This window comes from Molossus molossus, unplaced genomic scaffold, assembly GCF_014108415.1.
Source record: "Molossus molossus isolate mMolMol1 unplaced genomic scaffold, mMolMol1.p scaffold_m16_p_5, whole genome shotgun sequence".
NCBI lineage: Eukaryota > Metazoa > Chordata > Mammalia > Chiroptera > Molossidae > Molossus > Molossus molossus.
In genome coordinates, this window is record NW_023425388.1 from 70,194,494 (window position 1) to 70,208,747 (window position 14,254).

Genomic DNA, 14,254 nt, shown 5'->3' on the forward strand with positions numbered 1-14,254 from the left:
TTAAAAAACCATATCCTTTTACCAAAAAGGGAAGTAAATTCGTCCTGCCCATGCCCAACAGGCTGTCAGCAGCAGAGTTTTAGGGATCCCATTTTGTACCCAGCTCAGTGCTCTGGCCCTTGCAGTCCTGCTTCTCCCCTGCTGTCTCCTTGAACTCTCCTCTATCTCTTCTACCTTCTCTCCTTTCTCTACTTTCTTCCTTATTCTTTCTGCCTCCTCTAAAACTTCCATTCTGATCCTCTTCTGTCATTCTATCCTCTCCCATTTTCTACTCCATTCTGCTTTCTTTCAACTTTCCCCTTCCTCTTCCTTCATTGAAGAGGCCCCACTCACACCCTACCTGATTCTTGCCAGGGCCCAAACTTCTTTTCATACTGTGTCCAATTTTCCTTTTGAACTAAGCATCCTGACCCAGACTCAGTGTCTGGGTACCTGGGTGATGTTCAGAAGCAGGTTCTGGAAAAGAGGTTGCTAATGTATAAAGTCTAAAAAACTTGGGCTGTAAGCAATAAAAAATAGACAGTTTCCTGAAAAATTTCTAGCTCCTTTTGTGGGCTTTAAATTGGAAAAATAAAATGATTCTTTCCCTTTCTCAAACTGCTTATGAAGAGAAATTTCTCCCTCGTTGAAATTTGTATTATTAGTCAATTAGCGGACATTCATTGAGGTCTATCTGTGTGATGGGCTCCATTCTGGGCACTGAGGATGCTGTTTTAAAAGATAACAAGCCCCTGCCTTTAAAGAATGGAAAGTCTAGTGAGAAACCAAAAAGACATTTTAGATAGATAAATACAGTCATTTTAGGCACTAAGAATTATATGGAAAAAACAAAACAAAACAAAACATGTAGAGCTGATAGGGTTGGCAGGGTGGTACTGTTCTGGCAAATGATCAGGGAAATCCTCTCTGAGCATGTGACGTCCAAATGGAGATCTCAGTGCTAAGAGGCATCTATGGGAAAATCAAAGGAGAAACAAATGCAAAGGCCCTAAGGTAGGAACAAGTGACGTGTGTCCAAGAGACTTTAAGAAAGAAAATGGAAAGAGAAGAGTAAAGAAGGTCAGAGCAGAAGGACATAAGATCAGAGAGATAGGTAGAAGTCAGATCATCTGCAGCCTTTTGTCCATAGTAATAATTCAGATTTCATTTAGGTTGTAAAAAGTAAACATTGGAAGGTTTTACATAGAGTATTTATACTGGCAGATATGACTTTGTAGCTTTGCATGAGTGGTCTTCAGAGTAGTCTATTAGAAATTAAAAGAATTAGTGGCAGCCTCTCAAAACCTAAGCCCAAGATTATCATGACATTATTAGATCTACTTCTTTTATCCCAGTGGGTTGTTTCACATGATGTTCATCATTCAAGTGACATTTAGGATGCTAATGTCTGGAGTTAGGTAAGAACTAGCCCCATTGCCCATGGGTGTTTCCTTTCAGGCTTTCATTTAGACAGGCACAAACAGCTTCATCCATTGGGGCTGAGGATTGGAAGAAAGGGAACAGACTTTTAGAATTCTTAAGACTGATTTTGGTCTTTAATGTTCTAGAAATTTTGTATTTGTGGATATTTTAAAATTACATAGATGGAATTCCTTAAGTAGTATCTCATCAGAAAGGATGTTTTGTTTATACAATTATGTTGCAAATTGAAATGGAACTAAACGATATTATTGCATTACTAGTGTTCCTTTTTCCTAAAGACCCAGAAGTCATGGATATAGTAATTTTACTTAGCTTTGATTAGTGGCCCTGAATGAGTCACCTAATTTCCATTTGTTTATAATTTGTACTATAAGAAAATTCTTCGAATTGGGATAATTCCTATAATATATCTGGAAAGATTATCTGCTTTTAAAAAAGAAACAATTCGAGCTAAATAAAGAGTGGACATCTGAATTAAAATATGAGTTCTGAATTATCTTCAAGTTTTTTTGGCAAGTTTTAATCATGCCAAAATTGAAGGACTTTTGAAAATGGCCATAAGTTACTTAAGAAAATTACTTAAGAACACTAATTTTTAGTAATTATTTATTAAAATGTCAGAGTTTTTACCAAGATCCAGAAATAGGCACTTCGGAGGACAGGATTGTGTGGTTGTGAAGGATTAGATCTCAGCCAACCTGGCCTCTGCAAACAACCCAGGACCCATAAGCCATTGCTGAGGTGCTTGGGATTTCAGGGCTCCAAGGAACATAATCCAAAATCCACTGATTCAGGGGTTTAACACAAGGCTTTAGAAAGTAATACTTCCTTGGGCTTATAGTTATAAAATATTTTTATAAAATAAATTTTTCATGGTTTTAATATTGTATAAAACTAAAATAAAATAGAACATTGTTTAATGACCTAACACCACGGTCAGTGGTTACTCAGACTAATCTTATCTGTGACTAAACAGCTAGACTGTAATATAGGGAAAGGGGGTCTGTTCACCTTCGAATTGATACACATCATCTACTTCAATCCATACAGTTGCAGTTATGCAGTTATCCACACTCACTTTGAAGACCAGCGGCAGCGAGTGAGAGAGACAGGTTTGGACCTAATGTTGACTATTTGCTGTCCACAGGTGGAAAGTCCTCACAGCCCACAGAAGGTCCATTTGGAGGGGAGGGACAGAGCAGAGCGAGAGGAGCTCTGGCCTCTCCAGCCATCTCGATCTTCCCCTCCCATCCTCAACCAGATCAGCTCTCTTCTGGGGGTTAGTATATATACAGGGGTGGGCAGAAGTAGGTTAAGTTACCAGTCATTGTTACCTAAAATATAAATCATAAGTAAGGCTATGAAATAACAACAACAACGATAACACAAATAATACACATAACTAATACAATACTTAATAAATAAGAATACAAGAATAAATTCTGTGTTCCATGTATTCACAACTATAAACCTACTTTTGCCCACCCCTGTATTGGAAAGTCATTTTTTTAAAAAATGGTACTCAGGCTGGGAATTATAAAACTTTTTTATCCTACCCTCTCCGAATTCATTGTTTCACAATGCTCCTCCTGGAAGTAAAAGCATCATTCTTGCTAAATATGATCAGGACAAGAGTCACCCTTACTCTGTAGTAGAGGTTCAAATATTCAGCAATGCTTGCAATTCAATCTAAATCTGAATTCATCTCTAAAAAGGTTAAAAAAAAAAAAAAAGCCTTATTGAAAAGATTCAGCTCAAATCACACTTTTGAGTATAGTATATTCATCTCCTCAGGAACAATAATTTTCCTAATGGAATAGCAGGTACAATTCCAAATTTTACCATTTTTCTTAACTTTTAATAAATGTCCAATGTATAACAGAAATCACGGCAAATGTTAAAACTAGTTCTGAAGGCTTTACATGCATATGCATATAAGTAGGTGAGTGTTATAAATAGATATTTATGTGCTTCTGTACTGATACATTGTTTGGGAGCTGACAATTACTGTTCCAGTATTTTAGAGTTACCAGAGGTAAAGTTGATTAAATTATTAAAATATATTGATTTTGGGTATGATGGAGCTAGCTCACATTGGCTGCTGAGAGCAAGTTATTTGCATTACTTCCCAACTGTGTGTTCAGTGACAACTCATTGGTAGCATGAAATCATCCATGGGAATATTTATACCAGAGAGATTGTCAAACACTATAAACCAGGGCTTTGTGAGTTTGGGGTATTTTCTACTTTTTTTGGGGGGGGAGTGCCAATTTACCAACACACCACTGCAGATATATGATGAAAGCAATGATTATAATGATTTATGGTTTTTAAAAAATATTGTAACATGTATCCATGTGCAATCGCCATGCACCTCAGGGCAAATGGCCAGACAATGACTAAAATAAATACAGGGAGAGACTAGAAAAAAGAAATATTATCCTACACTACCTAAAAATGTGATCAATGCTTCTTCTAACTCATATTGCCAGTTAATCCTGTGATGGAGATTCCTGATGTGATCAACGTGTAACCAGAGTCACAAACTAAACTTGAAGATGACAAATAATTTCTTCATTGGTTGGTTGGTGCTGCTGCAAATACTTGCTTTATCCGCATATTAGAAAAATAGAGAAGGGTTCCTCCTCGTGAAAGTTCAAAGGCAACATGTAATTTGACAACCGTACCATTTGACAACCTTGTGTCCAGACCATTGTCAGTGTCCTACCAATAGCATGGTACATCTTATATGTTTGCTTTCCGCTCCGGAGAAAAGCATAAATGCTCATTAGAAAGTGAAAGGGTTTTGCTTTATTTATTTATTTATTTTTTACCTTCTGTTTTTTCTTTGTTAAAAACCGGGAAGAAAAAGATACTGACTTACTTTCCAAAGAAAGCCAGGTTCCCCTATCAACCTACTATAGTTAAGCCACCCTTATTAAAGGAGAAGAAAAAAAGGAAACAAAAATCTTCCAATGCTGCTCTTCTTTTTAAAAGGATATGATTACACCAATGGGGAGAATGCTGCAACCACACTGCTAAACTCCGCATTCTTAGTCCTTAACTTGGACTGGAGAAGGTTTCACAAAGTGGGACCCTGTCTGTCTTTTTATCAAATACATGATAAGTTGCTTCAAGTTATAATTTATACATGGGGAAAAAAACCTGTTCAACTTCCCACTCCAATGTCCCCTATGGTCTGTAGTCTGACTGGCTCACAAGCTGTACACAAATTATGTCTGTACCACTGTGGGGAAAAAGAATAGGCAACAGAAATGGGAAAGCCTATTTTCTGGGTTCTGTCCCAACACTGTTGGTTTGGAAACAGTAACAATTCACCCTATAGTGGGGCACAGCAGGTTCAGGAGACTCTTAACACTTTGAGAAGATTACTTAAACATGTCAGATGAGGAAAAGGAGCCAAGGAACCTGGCAGATCATTCCTTCCCTGGGTATACCTGTCACACACTGGCAAGAGCCGCACACACAGGTCATTCATGGAGTTGGAATGAAATTAATCACCTGCTTTCAGAAGGGAGCAGCCTTGGTTTCCTCTAGTTCTCAATATGTTTCTAAACATAATGCAAAATGCTCACATTGGTCTATGAAGCGCTAAATGGTTTGAAATCTGGCTACCTCAAGCATGACGACTACTCCCGAGTCACAGCTAAACTCTCCAGTGAGCTTCTGTATTCAACTTCTGAAATAGCAGGAAGTTTGACAGCAGCACAGCTTTCTGCTTGGGAAAGTGTCTTGCCTCCCCTTGTCACTTAGAATCCACAGTTAAAGTTACAACGTGTCGTAACATGGGCATTGTTGAAATGGTGGTGATTTTGAGATTCTCTGTCCAACATTTAACCCAAAGAACTCGAGGAATTTGCCTGCCCAATGTTTAAAGGCTAGAATCTAGTCTCTTGGACTTTCTCTACTGTAATAACACTGTCTACTATAATAACATTGTTCATTCATTCTTAACTCATCAAATATTTCCTATTTCCTATTGTCCAATCATTGCTATAGGTGCAAGGATTCAACGATAAAATATAGTAATGGAGCTACTTTTTGACTAAGTGGTAATCTTTAGTAGATGCTGCTGAATTGTGAAGAATTAAGTTATTTGTATTTTTGTGTTGATTTGAATTTTTTTTTACATCTTGTCCTTCAAGACTCAGTTAAGGTAACCTCTACACTAAGAACTCTTCTTTGACTATTTTCCACGAATTAGCCTAAACAGGATTTTAATTTTTAGACACTATAAATTTCATCATAGATAGCCTTAGTCTCAACTTCTAACTCTCCCCATTGCACTGTAGATTTACAAACAGAGCTGGCCTGAAATCATCATCAGAATCTGAATAAGAACCCGGGTCTCTTGATTGTAGGTGGCATTTAGATTTTACGCTGAAAATACAGAGCGTTTGCATTATATACATCCAATAAGATATTGAATCTATTAAAAAAATGATACTATTCATTGCCCTTATGAAAACAATTTATGAGCAATTTCTTTTAAGAAGCCCAAAAATAAATTATTTGCTCACAGAGCCAAGTTTCATTGCTGTGACATCAATGACTGGCTAAAGCTTTTTAAAAGAAAGAAGTGATTTAAATATTCTTGATTATATAAATTAGTTGGCGGTTCAGCATCTAATTCAGTCATTTTCTCATGGCACAAAATTTAAACATGACTAAGAGAACTGGCAAACTTACACATCCTTTCAAACCTTCCCTTCCTCCTTGTTCTATAAACCATATAATCTTGTGAGATCTTCAAGGACTCAGGTCTTATAGTTTTAAACAGCACCATTGGCTTCCTTCTTCCCCTCCTTTTATGTATGGTTATACAAAGCTTTTCATTCTTTATTTAATGAAGCTATCACTAGGAGAAGAAAATAAAAGTGATGACCACTCAGTGCTTTTAGTCCATTAGATTGAGTGCTCTGCTCTCTCTCCATGTTTAGCCAAATGGACCAACTGTGTAACATTTGCTGCTCTCGGTTCTTTCTCCACCTCCCTTCAATTCTTATGGGATCGCGTGTGTGCAAGAGAGAACTATATTTGATGGATGTGCATTGGCATATTCTATTTTAGAACCATTCTATATTTTAAGAAATACTGTTTGATTTTCAATTCTAAATACAGTTTTCCCACTTTAAAATTGGGGGAGTTAACCTACATGTCTTTCTGTTTATTTTCTTCTTTATAAGGTGATAGTAGTTATTTAATACAAGCTTTGAAAGAAAAGGCCTCACAATGAGATTTCTTGCCTCTAAAACACATCTCTTCTTATGTTTTGTCTGCTCACAATTTTTTAATTGAAGGGACAGTGATTGCTCTCTAATATTTTTTATTAAGTTATTTATATCATTTTAGTTATAAATATAAAGGTATCAGGGTCCTTTGTAAATGCACTTGCCAAAAGGGGAGGAGGGATATGAACAAGAATTTTAAAAGATACTAATTCTTATAAGCCAAATTTAGGGTAGGTATTACCTAGAACATATGAAAGTACTTTCAAGTAACTGAGACCTAAAATTTTCAATTTCTAATTTTCAGTTTTCCCGGCATATTTAATGAAGTCAATAGTACTCCTGTGAAGAACCATGAATTTCAGCTGATCTTTACAGCTTCCTTAGGCCTCATAAAACAGCACTTGAAGGATTTTCAAACTAAGAACCCATGACTCAGAGCTTGTTAAATATTCCCGATCATTTTGGGGTGACAGGGCTTTGAGAGCATCGTGACCAGGTACTATGATCAGCTATTAGATACCCATCTGTAAATATGAGTCTTCAGTATCTAATTATACAAATGAGGGGATGCTCTTAGATTAGGACACAACGTGGGGATTCTTAGATATCTCTCTTATCTTTGTTCTTTCCAGAATAGTATTTGGGGTGTCAGGGTTCAATGTGTGGCATCTGTACCCAGGCTGTCAGGGTTCAGCTCCTGGTTCAGCTATTTGCTAGCCATTGACAATAATTAGGACCTACCATCTCTAAACCTCACTCTCATCTATAAAAGGGGAAGGGGCAATTATAGTACTTACACCAAAGAGTGGTTATGATGGTCTACATGGGATAATTCCCACATAGCACTTAGCACAGGGCCTGACACTTAATAAATTGCTCATTAAGTGCCACCAATTATAGAAACTTTGTATTTTAAACCTTGGAAACAAACTTAGACCAACTGTCCTAGCCCATCTTCTTGAAGATGAGGCAACTGACCAGAGAGAAGCAGTGACTTTCAAGATCCCACAGCTGGATGGTAGAAATATTAAGGACTAGAAGCCTGGTCTCTTTATTCTACCCCAAGGTTCTTTCCTCTGCATTATTTTACTAGGCTTGCAGGACAGAGAATGCCTGAGGAAAGTCCTGACTGCTATTTACCGACAATCAAGTGTCACAACTGATGAGATAAGAGAAAATGCAGGAATCCCAATGAAAGCATAGAACCTTAAGAGAGACTTTAAAAACTACAGGGCTGAAGTTAAAGAGAGGATTTAAAGGTCTACCAATTCCACCCCTGTTTTGTTTGACTGGGCTTGTGGGCACAATACCCATTTCATTTGCCCCTTTTCTCAGAATGTAAAAGTAGAAATAAAAATATTATCAAATGCCACTGGATTATTGTCAAGAAAAGCCAATAAAAATGATTACTCTAGCAATATAAAAGTGTGCCATAAAAGCTTAATAATTGCTCTGGCTGGTTTGGCTCAGCAGTTAGTGTGTCGGCCTACAGACCAAAGAATCTTGGGTTTGATTCCAGACAAGGGTACGTATCTCTGTTGCAGTTCAATCCCCAGCCCTGGTTGGGGTCATGCGAGAGGCAATTGGTCGATGTGTCTCTCTCACATCAATGTTTCTTTCTCTCTCTCCCTCCTTCCCACTAGATCTGCAGATCAATGGAAAAATGTCGAGTGAGGATTAAAAAAAAAAAAGCTTAATAAGCAACAGTATTTAAGCAGCATGCCACTGAGTATCTGACAGAGGGCCCATGTTTTATAGACAGCATTTATGGATTTTCCACAATCCAAAATTTTGCTCTTTATGAGTGGTGTATAACTTTGGGAAGTGGTTGAAACCACATTTCAAATCAAAACCGCCTCTGAGGCACCCTGCCAAATAAGTGCAAATATCTTTGGGAATTCCCACATCTAAAACAAAGCTTGATGGAAGGGGATCTGGCTTTTGGAGAGATAAAAAACATTATAGATGGTTCCCTTGGGCCTTCGCAAAACATTGTTCTGGGGAACATAAAGAATTTCCCCAAATACAAAAATAGGGCTCACTATTTCACCTTCTTACAAATAATTATCATTCCAGAAACTACAAACATGGCATCTATTATTTTGGCTAGTGATTTAGCTACAGAGTCACACATTATGTAGAAACTTTTTATAGCACTTATCAGACTGTGAGATGCACCATCTCATTCATATTATGTCCCATGGTGCCTTGCATAGAGAAGCGCTCCACACCTATTCACAGAATATCACTGACTTGAGAGTATTACTGTCAATGTTATCAACACCATTCCCTGAATTTCATCCCACCCCCACTACTAAATGAGAACGCTTTGAGGTCAGCAACCATATCTTACTCATCTTTCTTACCCTAAGGCCTACCACAGTAGAAAGCTAACATAAATGGAAGAGAACAGGAAGGAATAAAGGGAAAGAGGATGAGAAGGAGAGAGGGAAGGACGAAGAAAATAAACAAGGGAGAAGAGAGGTAGGAAGACACTAAGTTAATTTTTCTATTCAAGAATGGCAAATAAAACTCTCCTCTTCCCCAGATCATTATTAATGACTCCAATTAAAAGAGGTAATGAGACTATGAAAATAAAATACAGCCAAGATCAACACAGAAAATCTAGGATAACTCAGGTTACACGTTCGACCAGTATCAGTCAAGTACCCTGGGGCAGCCACCCAGTCAACATCTCTGATTTCTAGCCACTGGGATGTGTTACCTTGATGATACTTGGCCACTGAATATGCCACAGCAGAAACTTTGGAATTTTCTACTGAACAAAGTCAATACAAGATCACTGTTAAGAAGAAACATAACAGAGAATTCCCTCACTGAGAGCTCAATGGGCACCCTGTTCAGGAGACACCAATGACATCAACACCAAAAGAGGCTTGCCAGTTCTCTCCTCCTGGCTGCCGGAGGGCAGTGTCCTAGAGATGCCTTGTACACTCCTCCTGTAATGGAATCATTATCAGAAATACACTGAAACCTTTTGGACATAAACATGTCAAGAAATGGGAGGCAGAGTGTCAAAGCAAGGAGAGGGAGATATAGTTGAAGGACTTGAAAAAGAAAAAAAAAAAAAAACCAACCATTCCAAAGGTCCTAATGTAAATGGCATCCACCTGTAACAAACCCAGAAACAGTAAAAAAAAAAAAAAAAAAAAAAGGTAAAATGAACAATGTATTTAAATTTTGCAAAGCATTTCCACATATTAAGCAGCAATCAGATTTGGTATAAAACTTTGACCAAATTATTGTCTTGAAGTCTCTCTTTTGACTTGTTTTGGCCCAGCCCACTCTACTGTCTCTGATTCTCTCTCTACACCCCTCCAGGCAACCCAAAGTAGGCATCCATTTCCAAACAGTAGAGCCCATTTGGAAATATTGTTATTTCAACCTGGATTGGAGAAAAATCCAATGGAAGATAGAAGACAATACTGTGCAGGACCCCTGGGGACTGGAGCTAGAGAAGCTGTGATAGATGTCCTTGTCACCTCTAGTTTCTGTTATTCCACGAAACTCACCATATCTGGGTAATTTGTGCTTGTCACACACAGCAGGCAAGACTAATAGATACATCACTCCAGAGAGAAACTACAGGAAGCATTTCAGGATCTAACCATATGATACTACTTAGCCCAAACTCAGAAACAATAATAAATCAGCCTTAGTGATTACCTTCCAGGTGAACTTTACCTACACCTTCAATTACCTGTCAATGCACATAATAAAGTCAGACTAATTAAGGTATTTTTCAGCCAGAACTTGTAAAATTTAGGACAGAGCACGATCTCTATTTATTTTTACTGACCAGACACACTTTTAATCAAGTAAACAAGTAGAATAAGCAAGGTTGCAGGAGAATTACATGAACGAATGAACAAGTTATCTATAAATTAAATCTAGTCAATTTTCATTCATTCAATATTTCACATTCATGGAATATGTACTATATAAAATACTTCATAAATTTATTTGGATTATCATAACTTGAAAAATAATAAACCTAACTGTTCTTAAGACATATATTTTAGACTTTTCATTGATTCAAGCAGTCGTTCTTTCTATTAACCCTCACCATGATTATATACCTAAAATCACATCATGTCTTTTTGTCTATGCTCACAATTTTAGAAATCCCCATTCAAAAATATGGTCTGAGCAATGTCAAATATTTTCTATATTTTAAAAGTGTAATTGATTTATAAGATTTTGAAAATACACAATAGGTAGTCTGTCATATGCAAAATGATTTCCAGCCATCATGCACGAGGCTAAAATTTTCATCCTAAAGAAGTTAACAAGATTTGTTTTGCTGAGTAAACTAAAACCAACAGCACATTCTTTACCACATGCCTTACCTTGTCCAGGAAAAAAATTCTCATCTTCTTTATCCCAAAGTCTGGCCCCTGGGGCAGGTATGTAGTTTGAATAAAGATTTAAAATGAGTCACAGATAGAAAGAGGCATGTGATTTACCTGGAGCTAGAGAATACTAACAACAATAATAATATAATCTGGCTTCTTACAGATATTTGGTGCAAGATGAAAGAGGTATAACTGAAAATATTTAGAATACTCATCTGCCACCCTCCAGTATCTAATTTGGAGAAATGGAAATTTCAAATAATTACTTTCTCAGTCTAATGGGCAGATGCCAAAACATTTCCCAGAGCATTGTCATGGAGTAGGTCCTTTCCCAGGGGCACAGTGTGGTCCAGTCCAAATTTGGGTCCTTGGACACATCATGAAGTTCTAAAGGAGTAAATCTAATTTTTTTAACTGGTACAAAAGCAACTTTGCCTTTAAGGTTGTTAGAGCTTAAAGATGTTCAGGAGTCACACTAGGCTAGAGAAAGACCATGGAGACTGTTGGCCTCCTTCTGCATGTGGGTGGGTGGGGTGAAGCACGGGCCTAGAATCCAGGGGTGAAGGTCTGTTAAATTTATCTTGCTTCAGAAATGCTCTATTTCAATTCTCCACAGTCTCTTTGGCAATAATAATGAAAACACTCCAATTTTCAAGTAAGAGCTTTAAACCAAAGAAAATACAGAACGTTTTTGTAATCATAGTCAACTCTCAATTATTTATGCATATGGTAGAAAGTAGCATCTTCTATAATAAAATGATAATTTATGTTTAACTTCACAACATGTTCTATATTTGGGTTTTTCCCTTTTGTTTCTGGCAACATCAACAGACTTATTTTCCTAATTAGTTTGACCCCGATTAGTGTTACAATTAGCATTCTCTGGGCATACACACACAAACGCACACTACTCACCAATGGATGGTGGCGAGAAGGCCCAGTAACATATTGTGGGATAAGGGAAAGGTGGTCTGAGATTATGTTTTTGCTGCCGGCAATTCACAAACTAGATCATCTGAATCAATAAGGAGTTGGCTGTACTCACAGCAGACACTTCCTAAAGCCAAATAGTCACATTAGCTAATTCCCATCCATAAAATAGACGTGGCCTCAGCAATTACTTATTAAACTAAATCTATCTCGCACGAAGAATATTTTTGTAAAACTCACCTTCCCTGTGCTTACTCTCTAGGCCAGTCCAATTAATAAGGTAATTGCCAGGCCTTTCTAGTCCTGCTGCTACCTGCCAGAGTTCTCTCTCAGGCTCGGAGACATTTGGGGATATACGTGGCCAGAGTTCGTTTTAATCCTGCGACTTTGGGGAATTAAGCACAGCTTTCTTTAATTTCTTGAAAACGCCTTCTAGACTTTCTCTTCCCTTGATGGCCCTGGTGGCCTGGCCTTCGGAAAAGCCCCCCATGGTCTACCACCCACGCCTCCGACCTTCACAGTTGCTCACCTATCTTCTCGGCTTGGCTGCTCTCCGAAGCCTCCGTTGGAGGCTGGGTTGTTGCCTTGGTGGCAGCATCCTCTGCAGCAGGGGTGGCAGCAGCAGCAGCAGGGACAGCAGCAGGCACGTCGGCTTGTTTAGGCTCCTCCTTGGCTGGGGCGTCTTCCGCCTTGGAGGACGGCGAGTTGTCAGTGGCAGCTTTAGTGGCACTTTCTGTCTCCGCAGAGCCGGCCTTCTCCTCCGAGGGGGCAGGGGCCTGGGGGGCCGCCTGCTCCGCGCCGGCATCGGCGGCGCCCTCCCCCTTCTTCTCCTCGGAGGGGGTTCCTCCTGCTTTGCCGGTCTCCTCGGGCTTGGGGCCCGTGGCTGGGGCCGCCTCGGTGCTGGTGGGAGCTTCTCCCTCCTTCTTCTCCGCGCCTTCAGCAGCGGGGGCGGCATCCTTCTTCTCACTCACTTCGGCCTCGGCAGCCTGGGCATCGCCCTTCTTCTCTCCTTTGAGCTTTTTCCTTGTTATGTGTCCACGGAAGCTAGCCTGAATTTTGGTCGCGGCCTTATGAGCTTTATCTTCTGGTTTGATGCCATCTTGTTCGATCTTTTGGTCCTCATCATTTTTTTCAACCTGTGTGGATTAAAAGGGAGAAAAAGGAGAGATGGTGTAATGCCTTTCCCCTTCAGATCACAGCATTGAACACATATTCACCGAATGATTTATGCTGTGCCAAGCACAAACATCAATGGGAATGTGGAAATTCCAATTAAGCCTCCTCTCTCTCCATGATGGAGAATTGAGTAGAGAACACATTGTTTTAGGGGAAAACTCACATCCCCTTGGCGTTGCAGAATCACTGACATTAATTTATATGTATCCTCTTCCCTAGCTCAATGACTCTGCATTGCCAAACTTCAACCAGCCTTCCTGTAGATGCACCTTGGCAATTCAAATCACATTCGCTCTAGGTTTCAATCAAAGAGCTCTGAAAGATGCTGCTTTTTCAGGATTTCTGAGAGGGAGTCTGTGCAGAACTACACATTTAAAACATATCGTGGAAAAGTCTGGGCATGTTAACCCAAGATTTCAAGTCTGGTCAGGAAATCAATAGGTGTAGGGCAAAGAGTATGGTAAAGGTTTAGATGACAAATTCTATCAGGGTTTTGTACAAACTGCAAAGGAGTTTCAGGGCTTTTGGGGTTTTGTTCAGAATGTGACAATGCAGAATGCTGGTCACAAAATGATGTCTACTTTCCCCTGTGTGTGGTCCAGCATTAGCAATCAGCACACTAGATCCTCACAATTTGAAGACAGAAAATGGTCATTATTTGTTCGTTTTAAAAAATGAATGAAAAACACTGGTTCCACTTTTGAAAAAGCGACATATATTCGCCAAATCACAATTTCTTATTCCCAAAGCAATTTAAACCTAAAATTAGTTTTATATTATCACTGATAGAGTCATTCTAGTATTGAAAGCAAGAGACTGGAATACAAAATTTTGATCATTTGATGCAACATTTACAGCATAACATGCTGCAAATAACTTTTTTCCCAAAAGGAAATTAAATCAGAACATAGAAATAGAAGGTATAGACATGGAAAGAAACATATAGGCAAGTACCCAAATTCTATAGAGTTGCATTGCTCACCATGGTGCCCTAAGGTGGTTTACTTATAATCTCCATGCATTTCTTCCTTCAACTTGTGAACACTGTTCTAAGTACTGGGAAATACCCCAGTGAACAATGCAGCAACTTTCCTTCAA

General features: G+C 38.7%; 1 protein-coding gene across 1 annotated transcript in view; it reads right to left on the minus strand.

Annotated features, from left to right (window-relative positions):
• GAP43 (growth associated protein 43) overlaps positions 1-14,254 on the minus strand; it is a 98,790-nt gene that overhangs the window by 32,910 nt on the left and 51,626 nt on the right. The window contains exon 2 of the mRNA XM_036243327.1: positions 12,510-13,116. Within this exon, the coding sequence (XP_036099220.1) occupies positions 12,510-13,116 (607 nt within the window). The remainder of the gene's footprint in view (positions 1-12,509; positions 13,117-14,254) is intronic.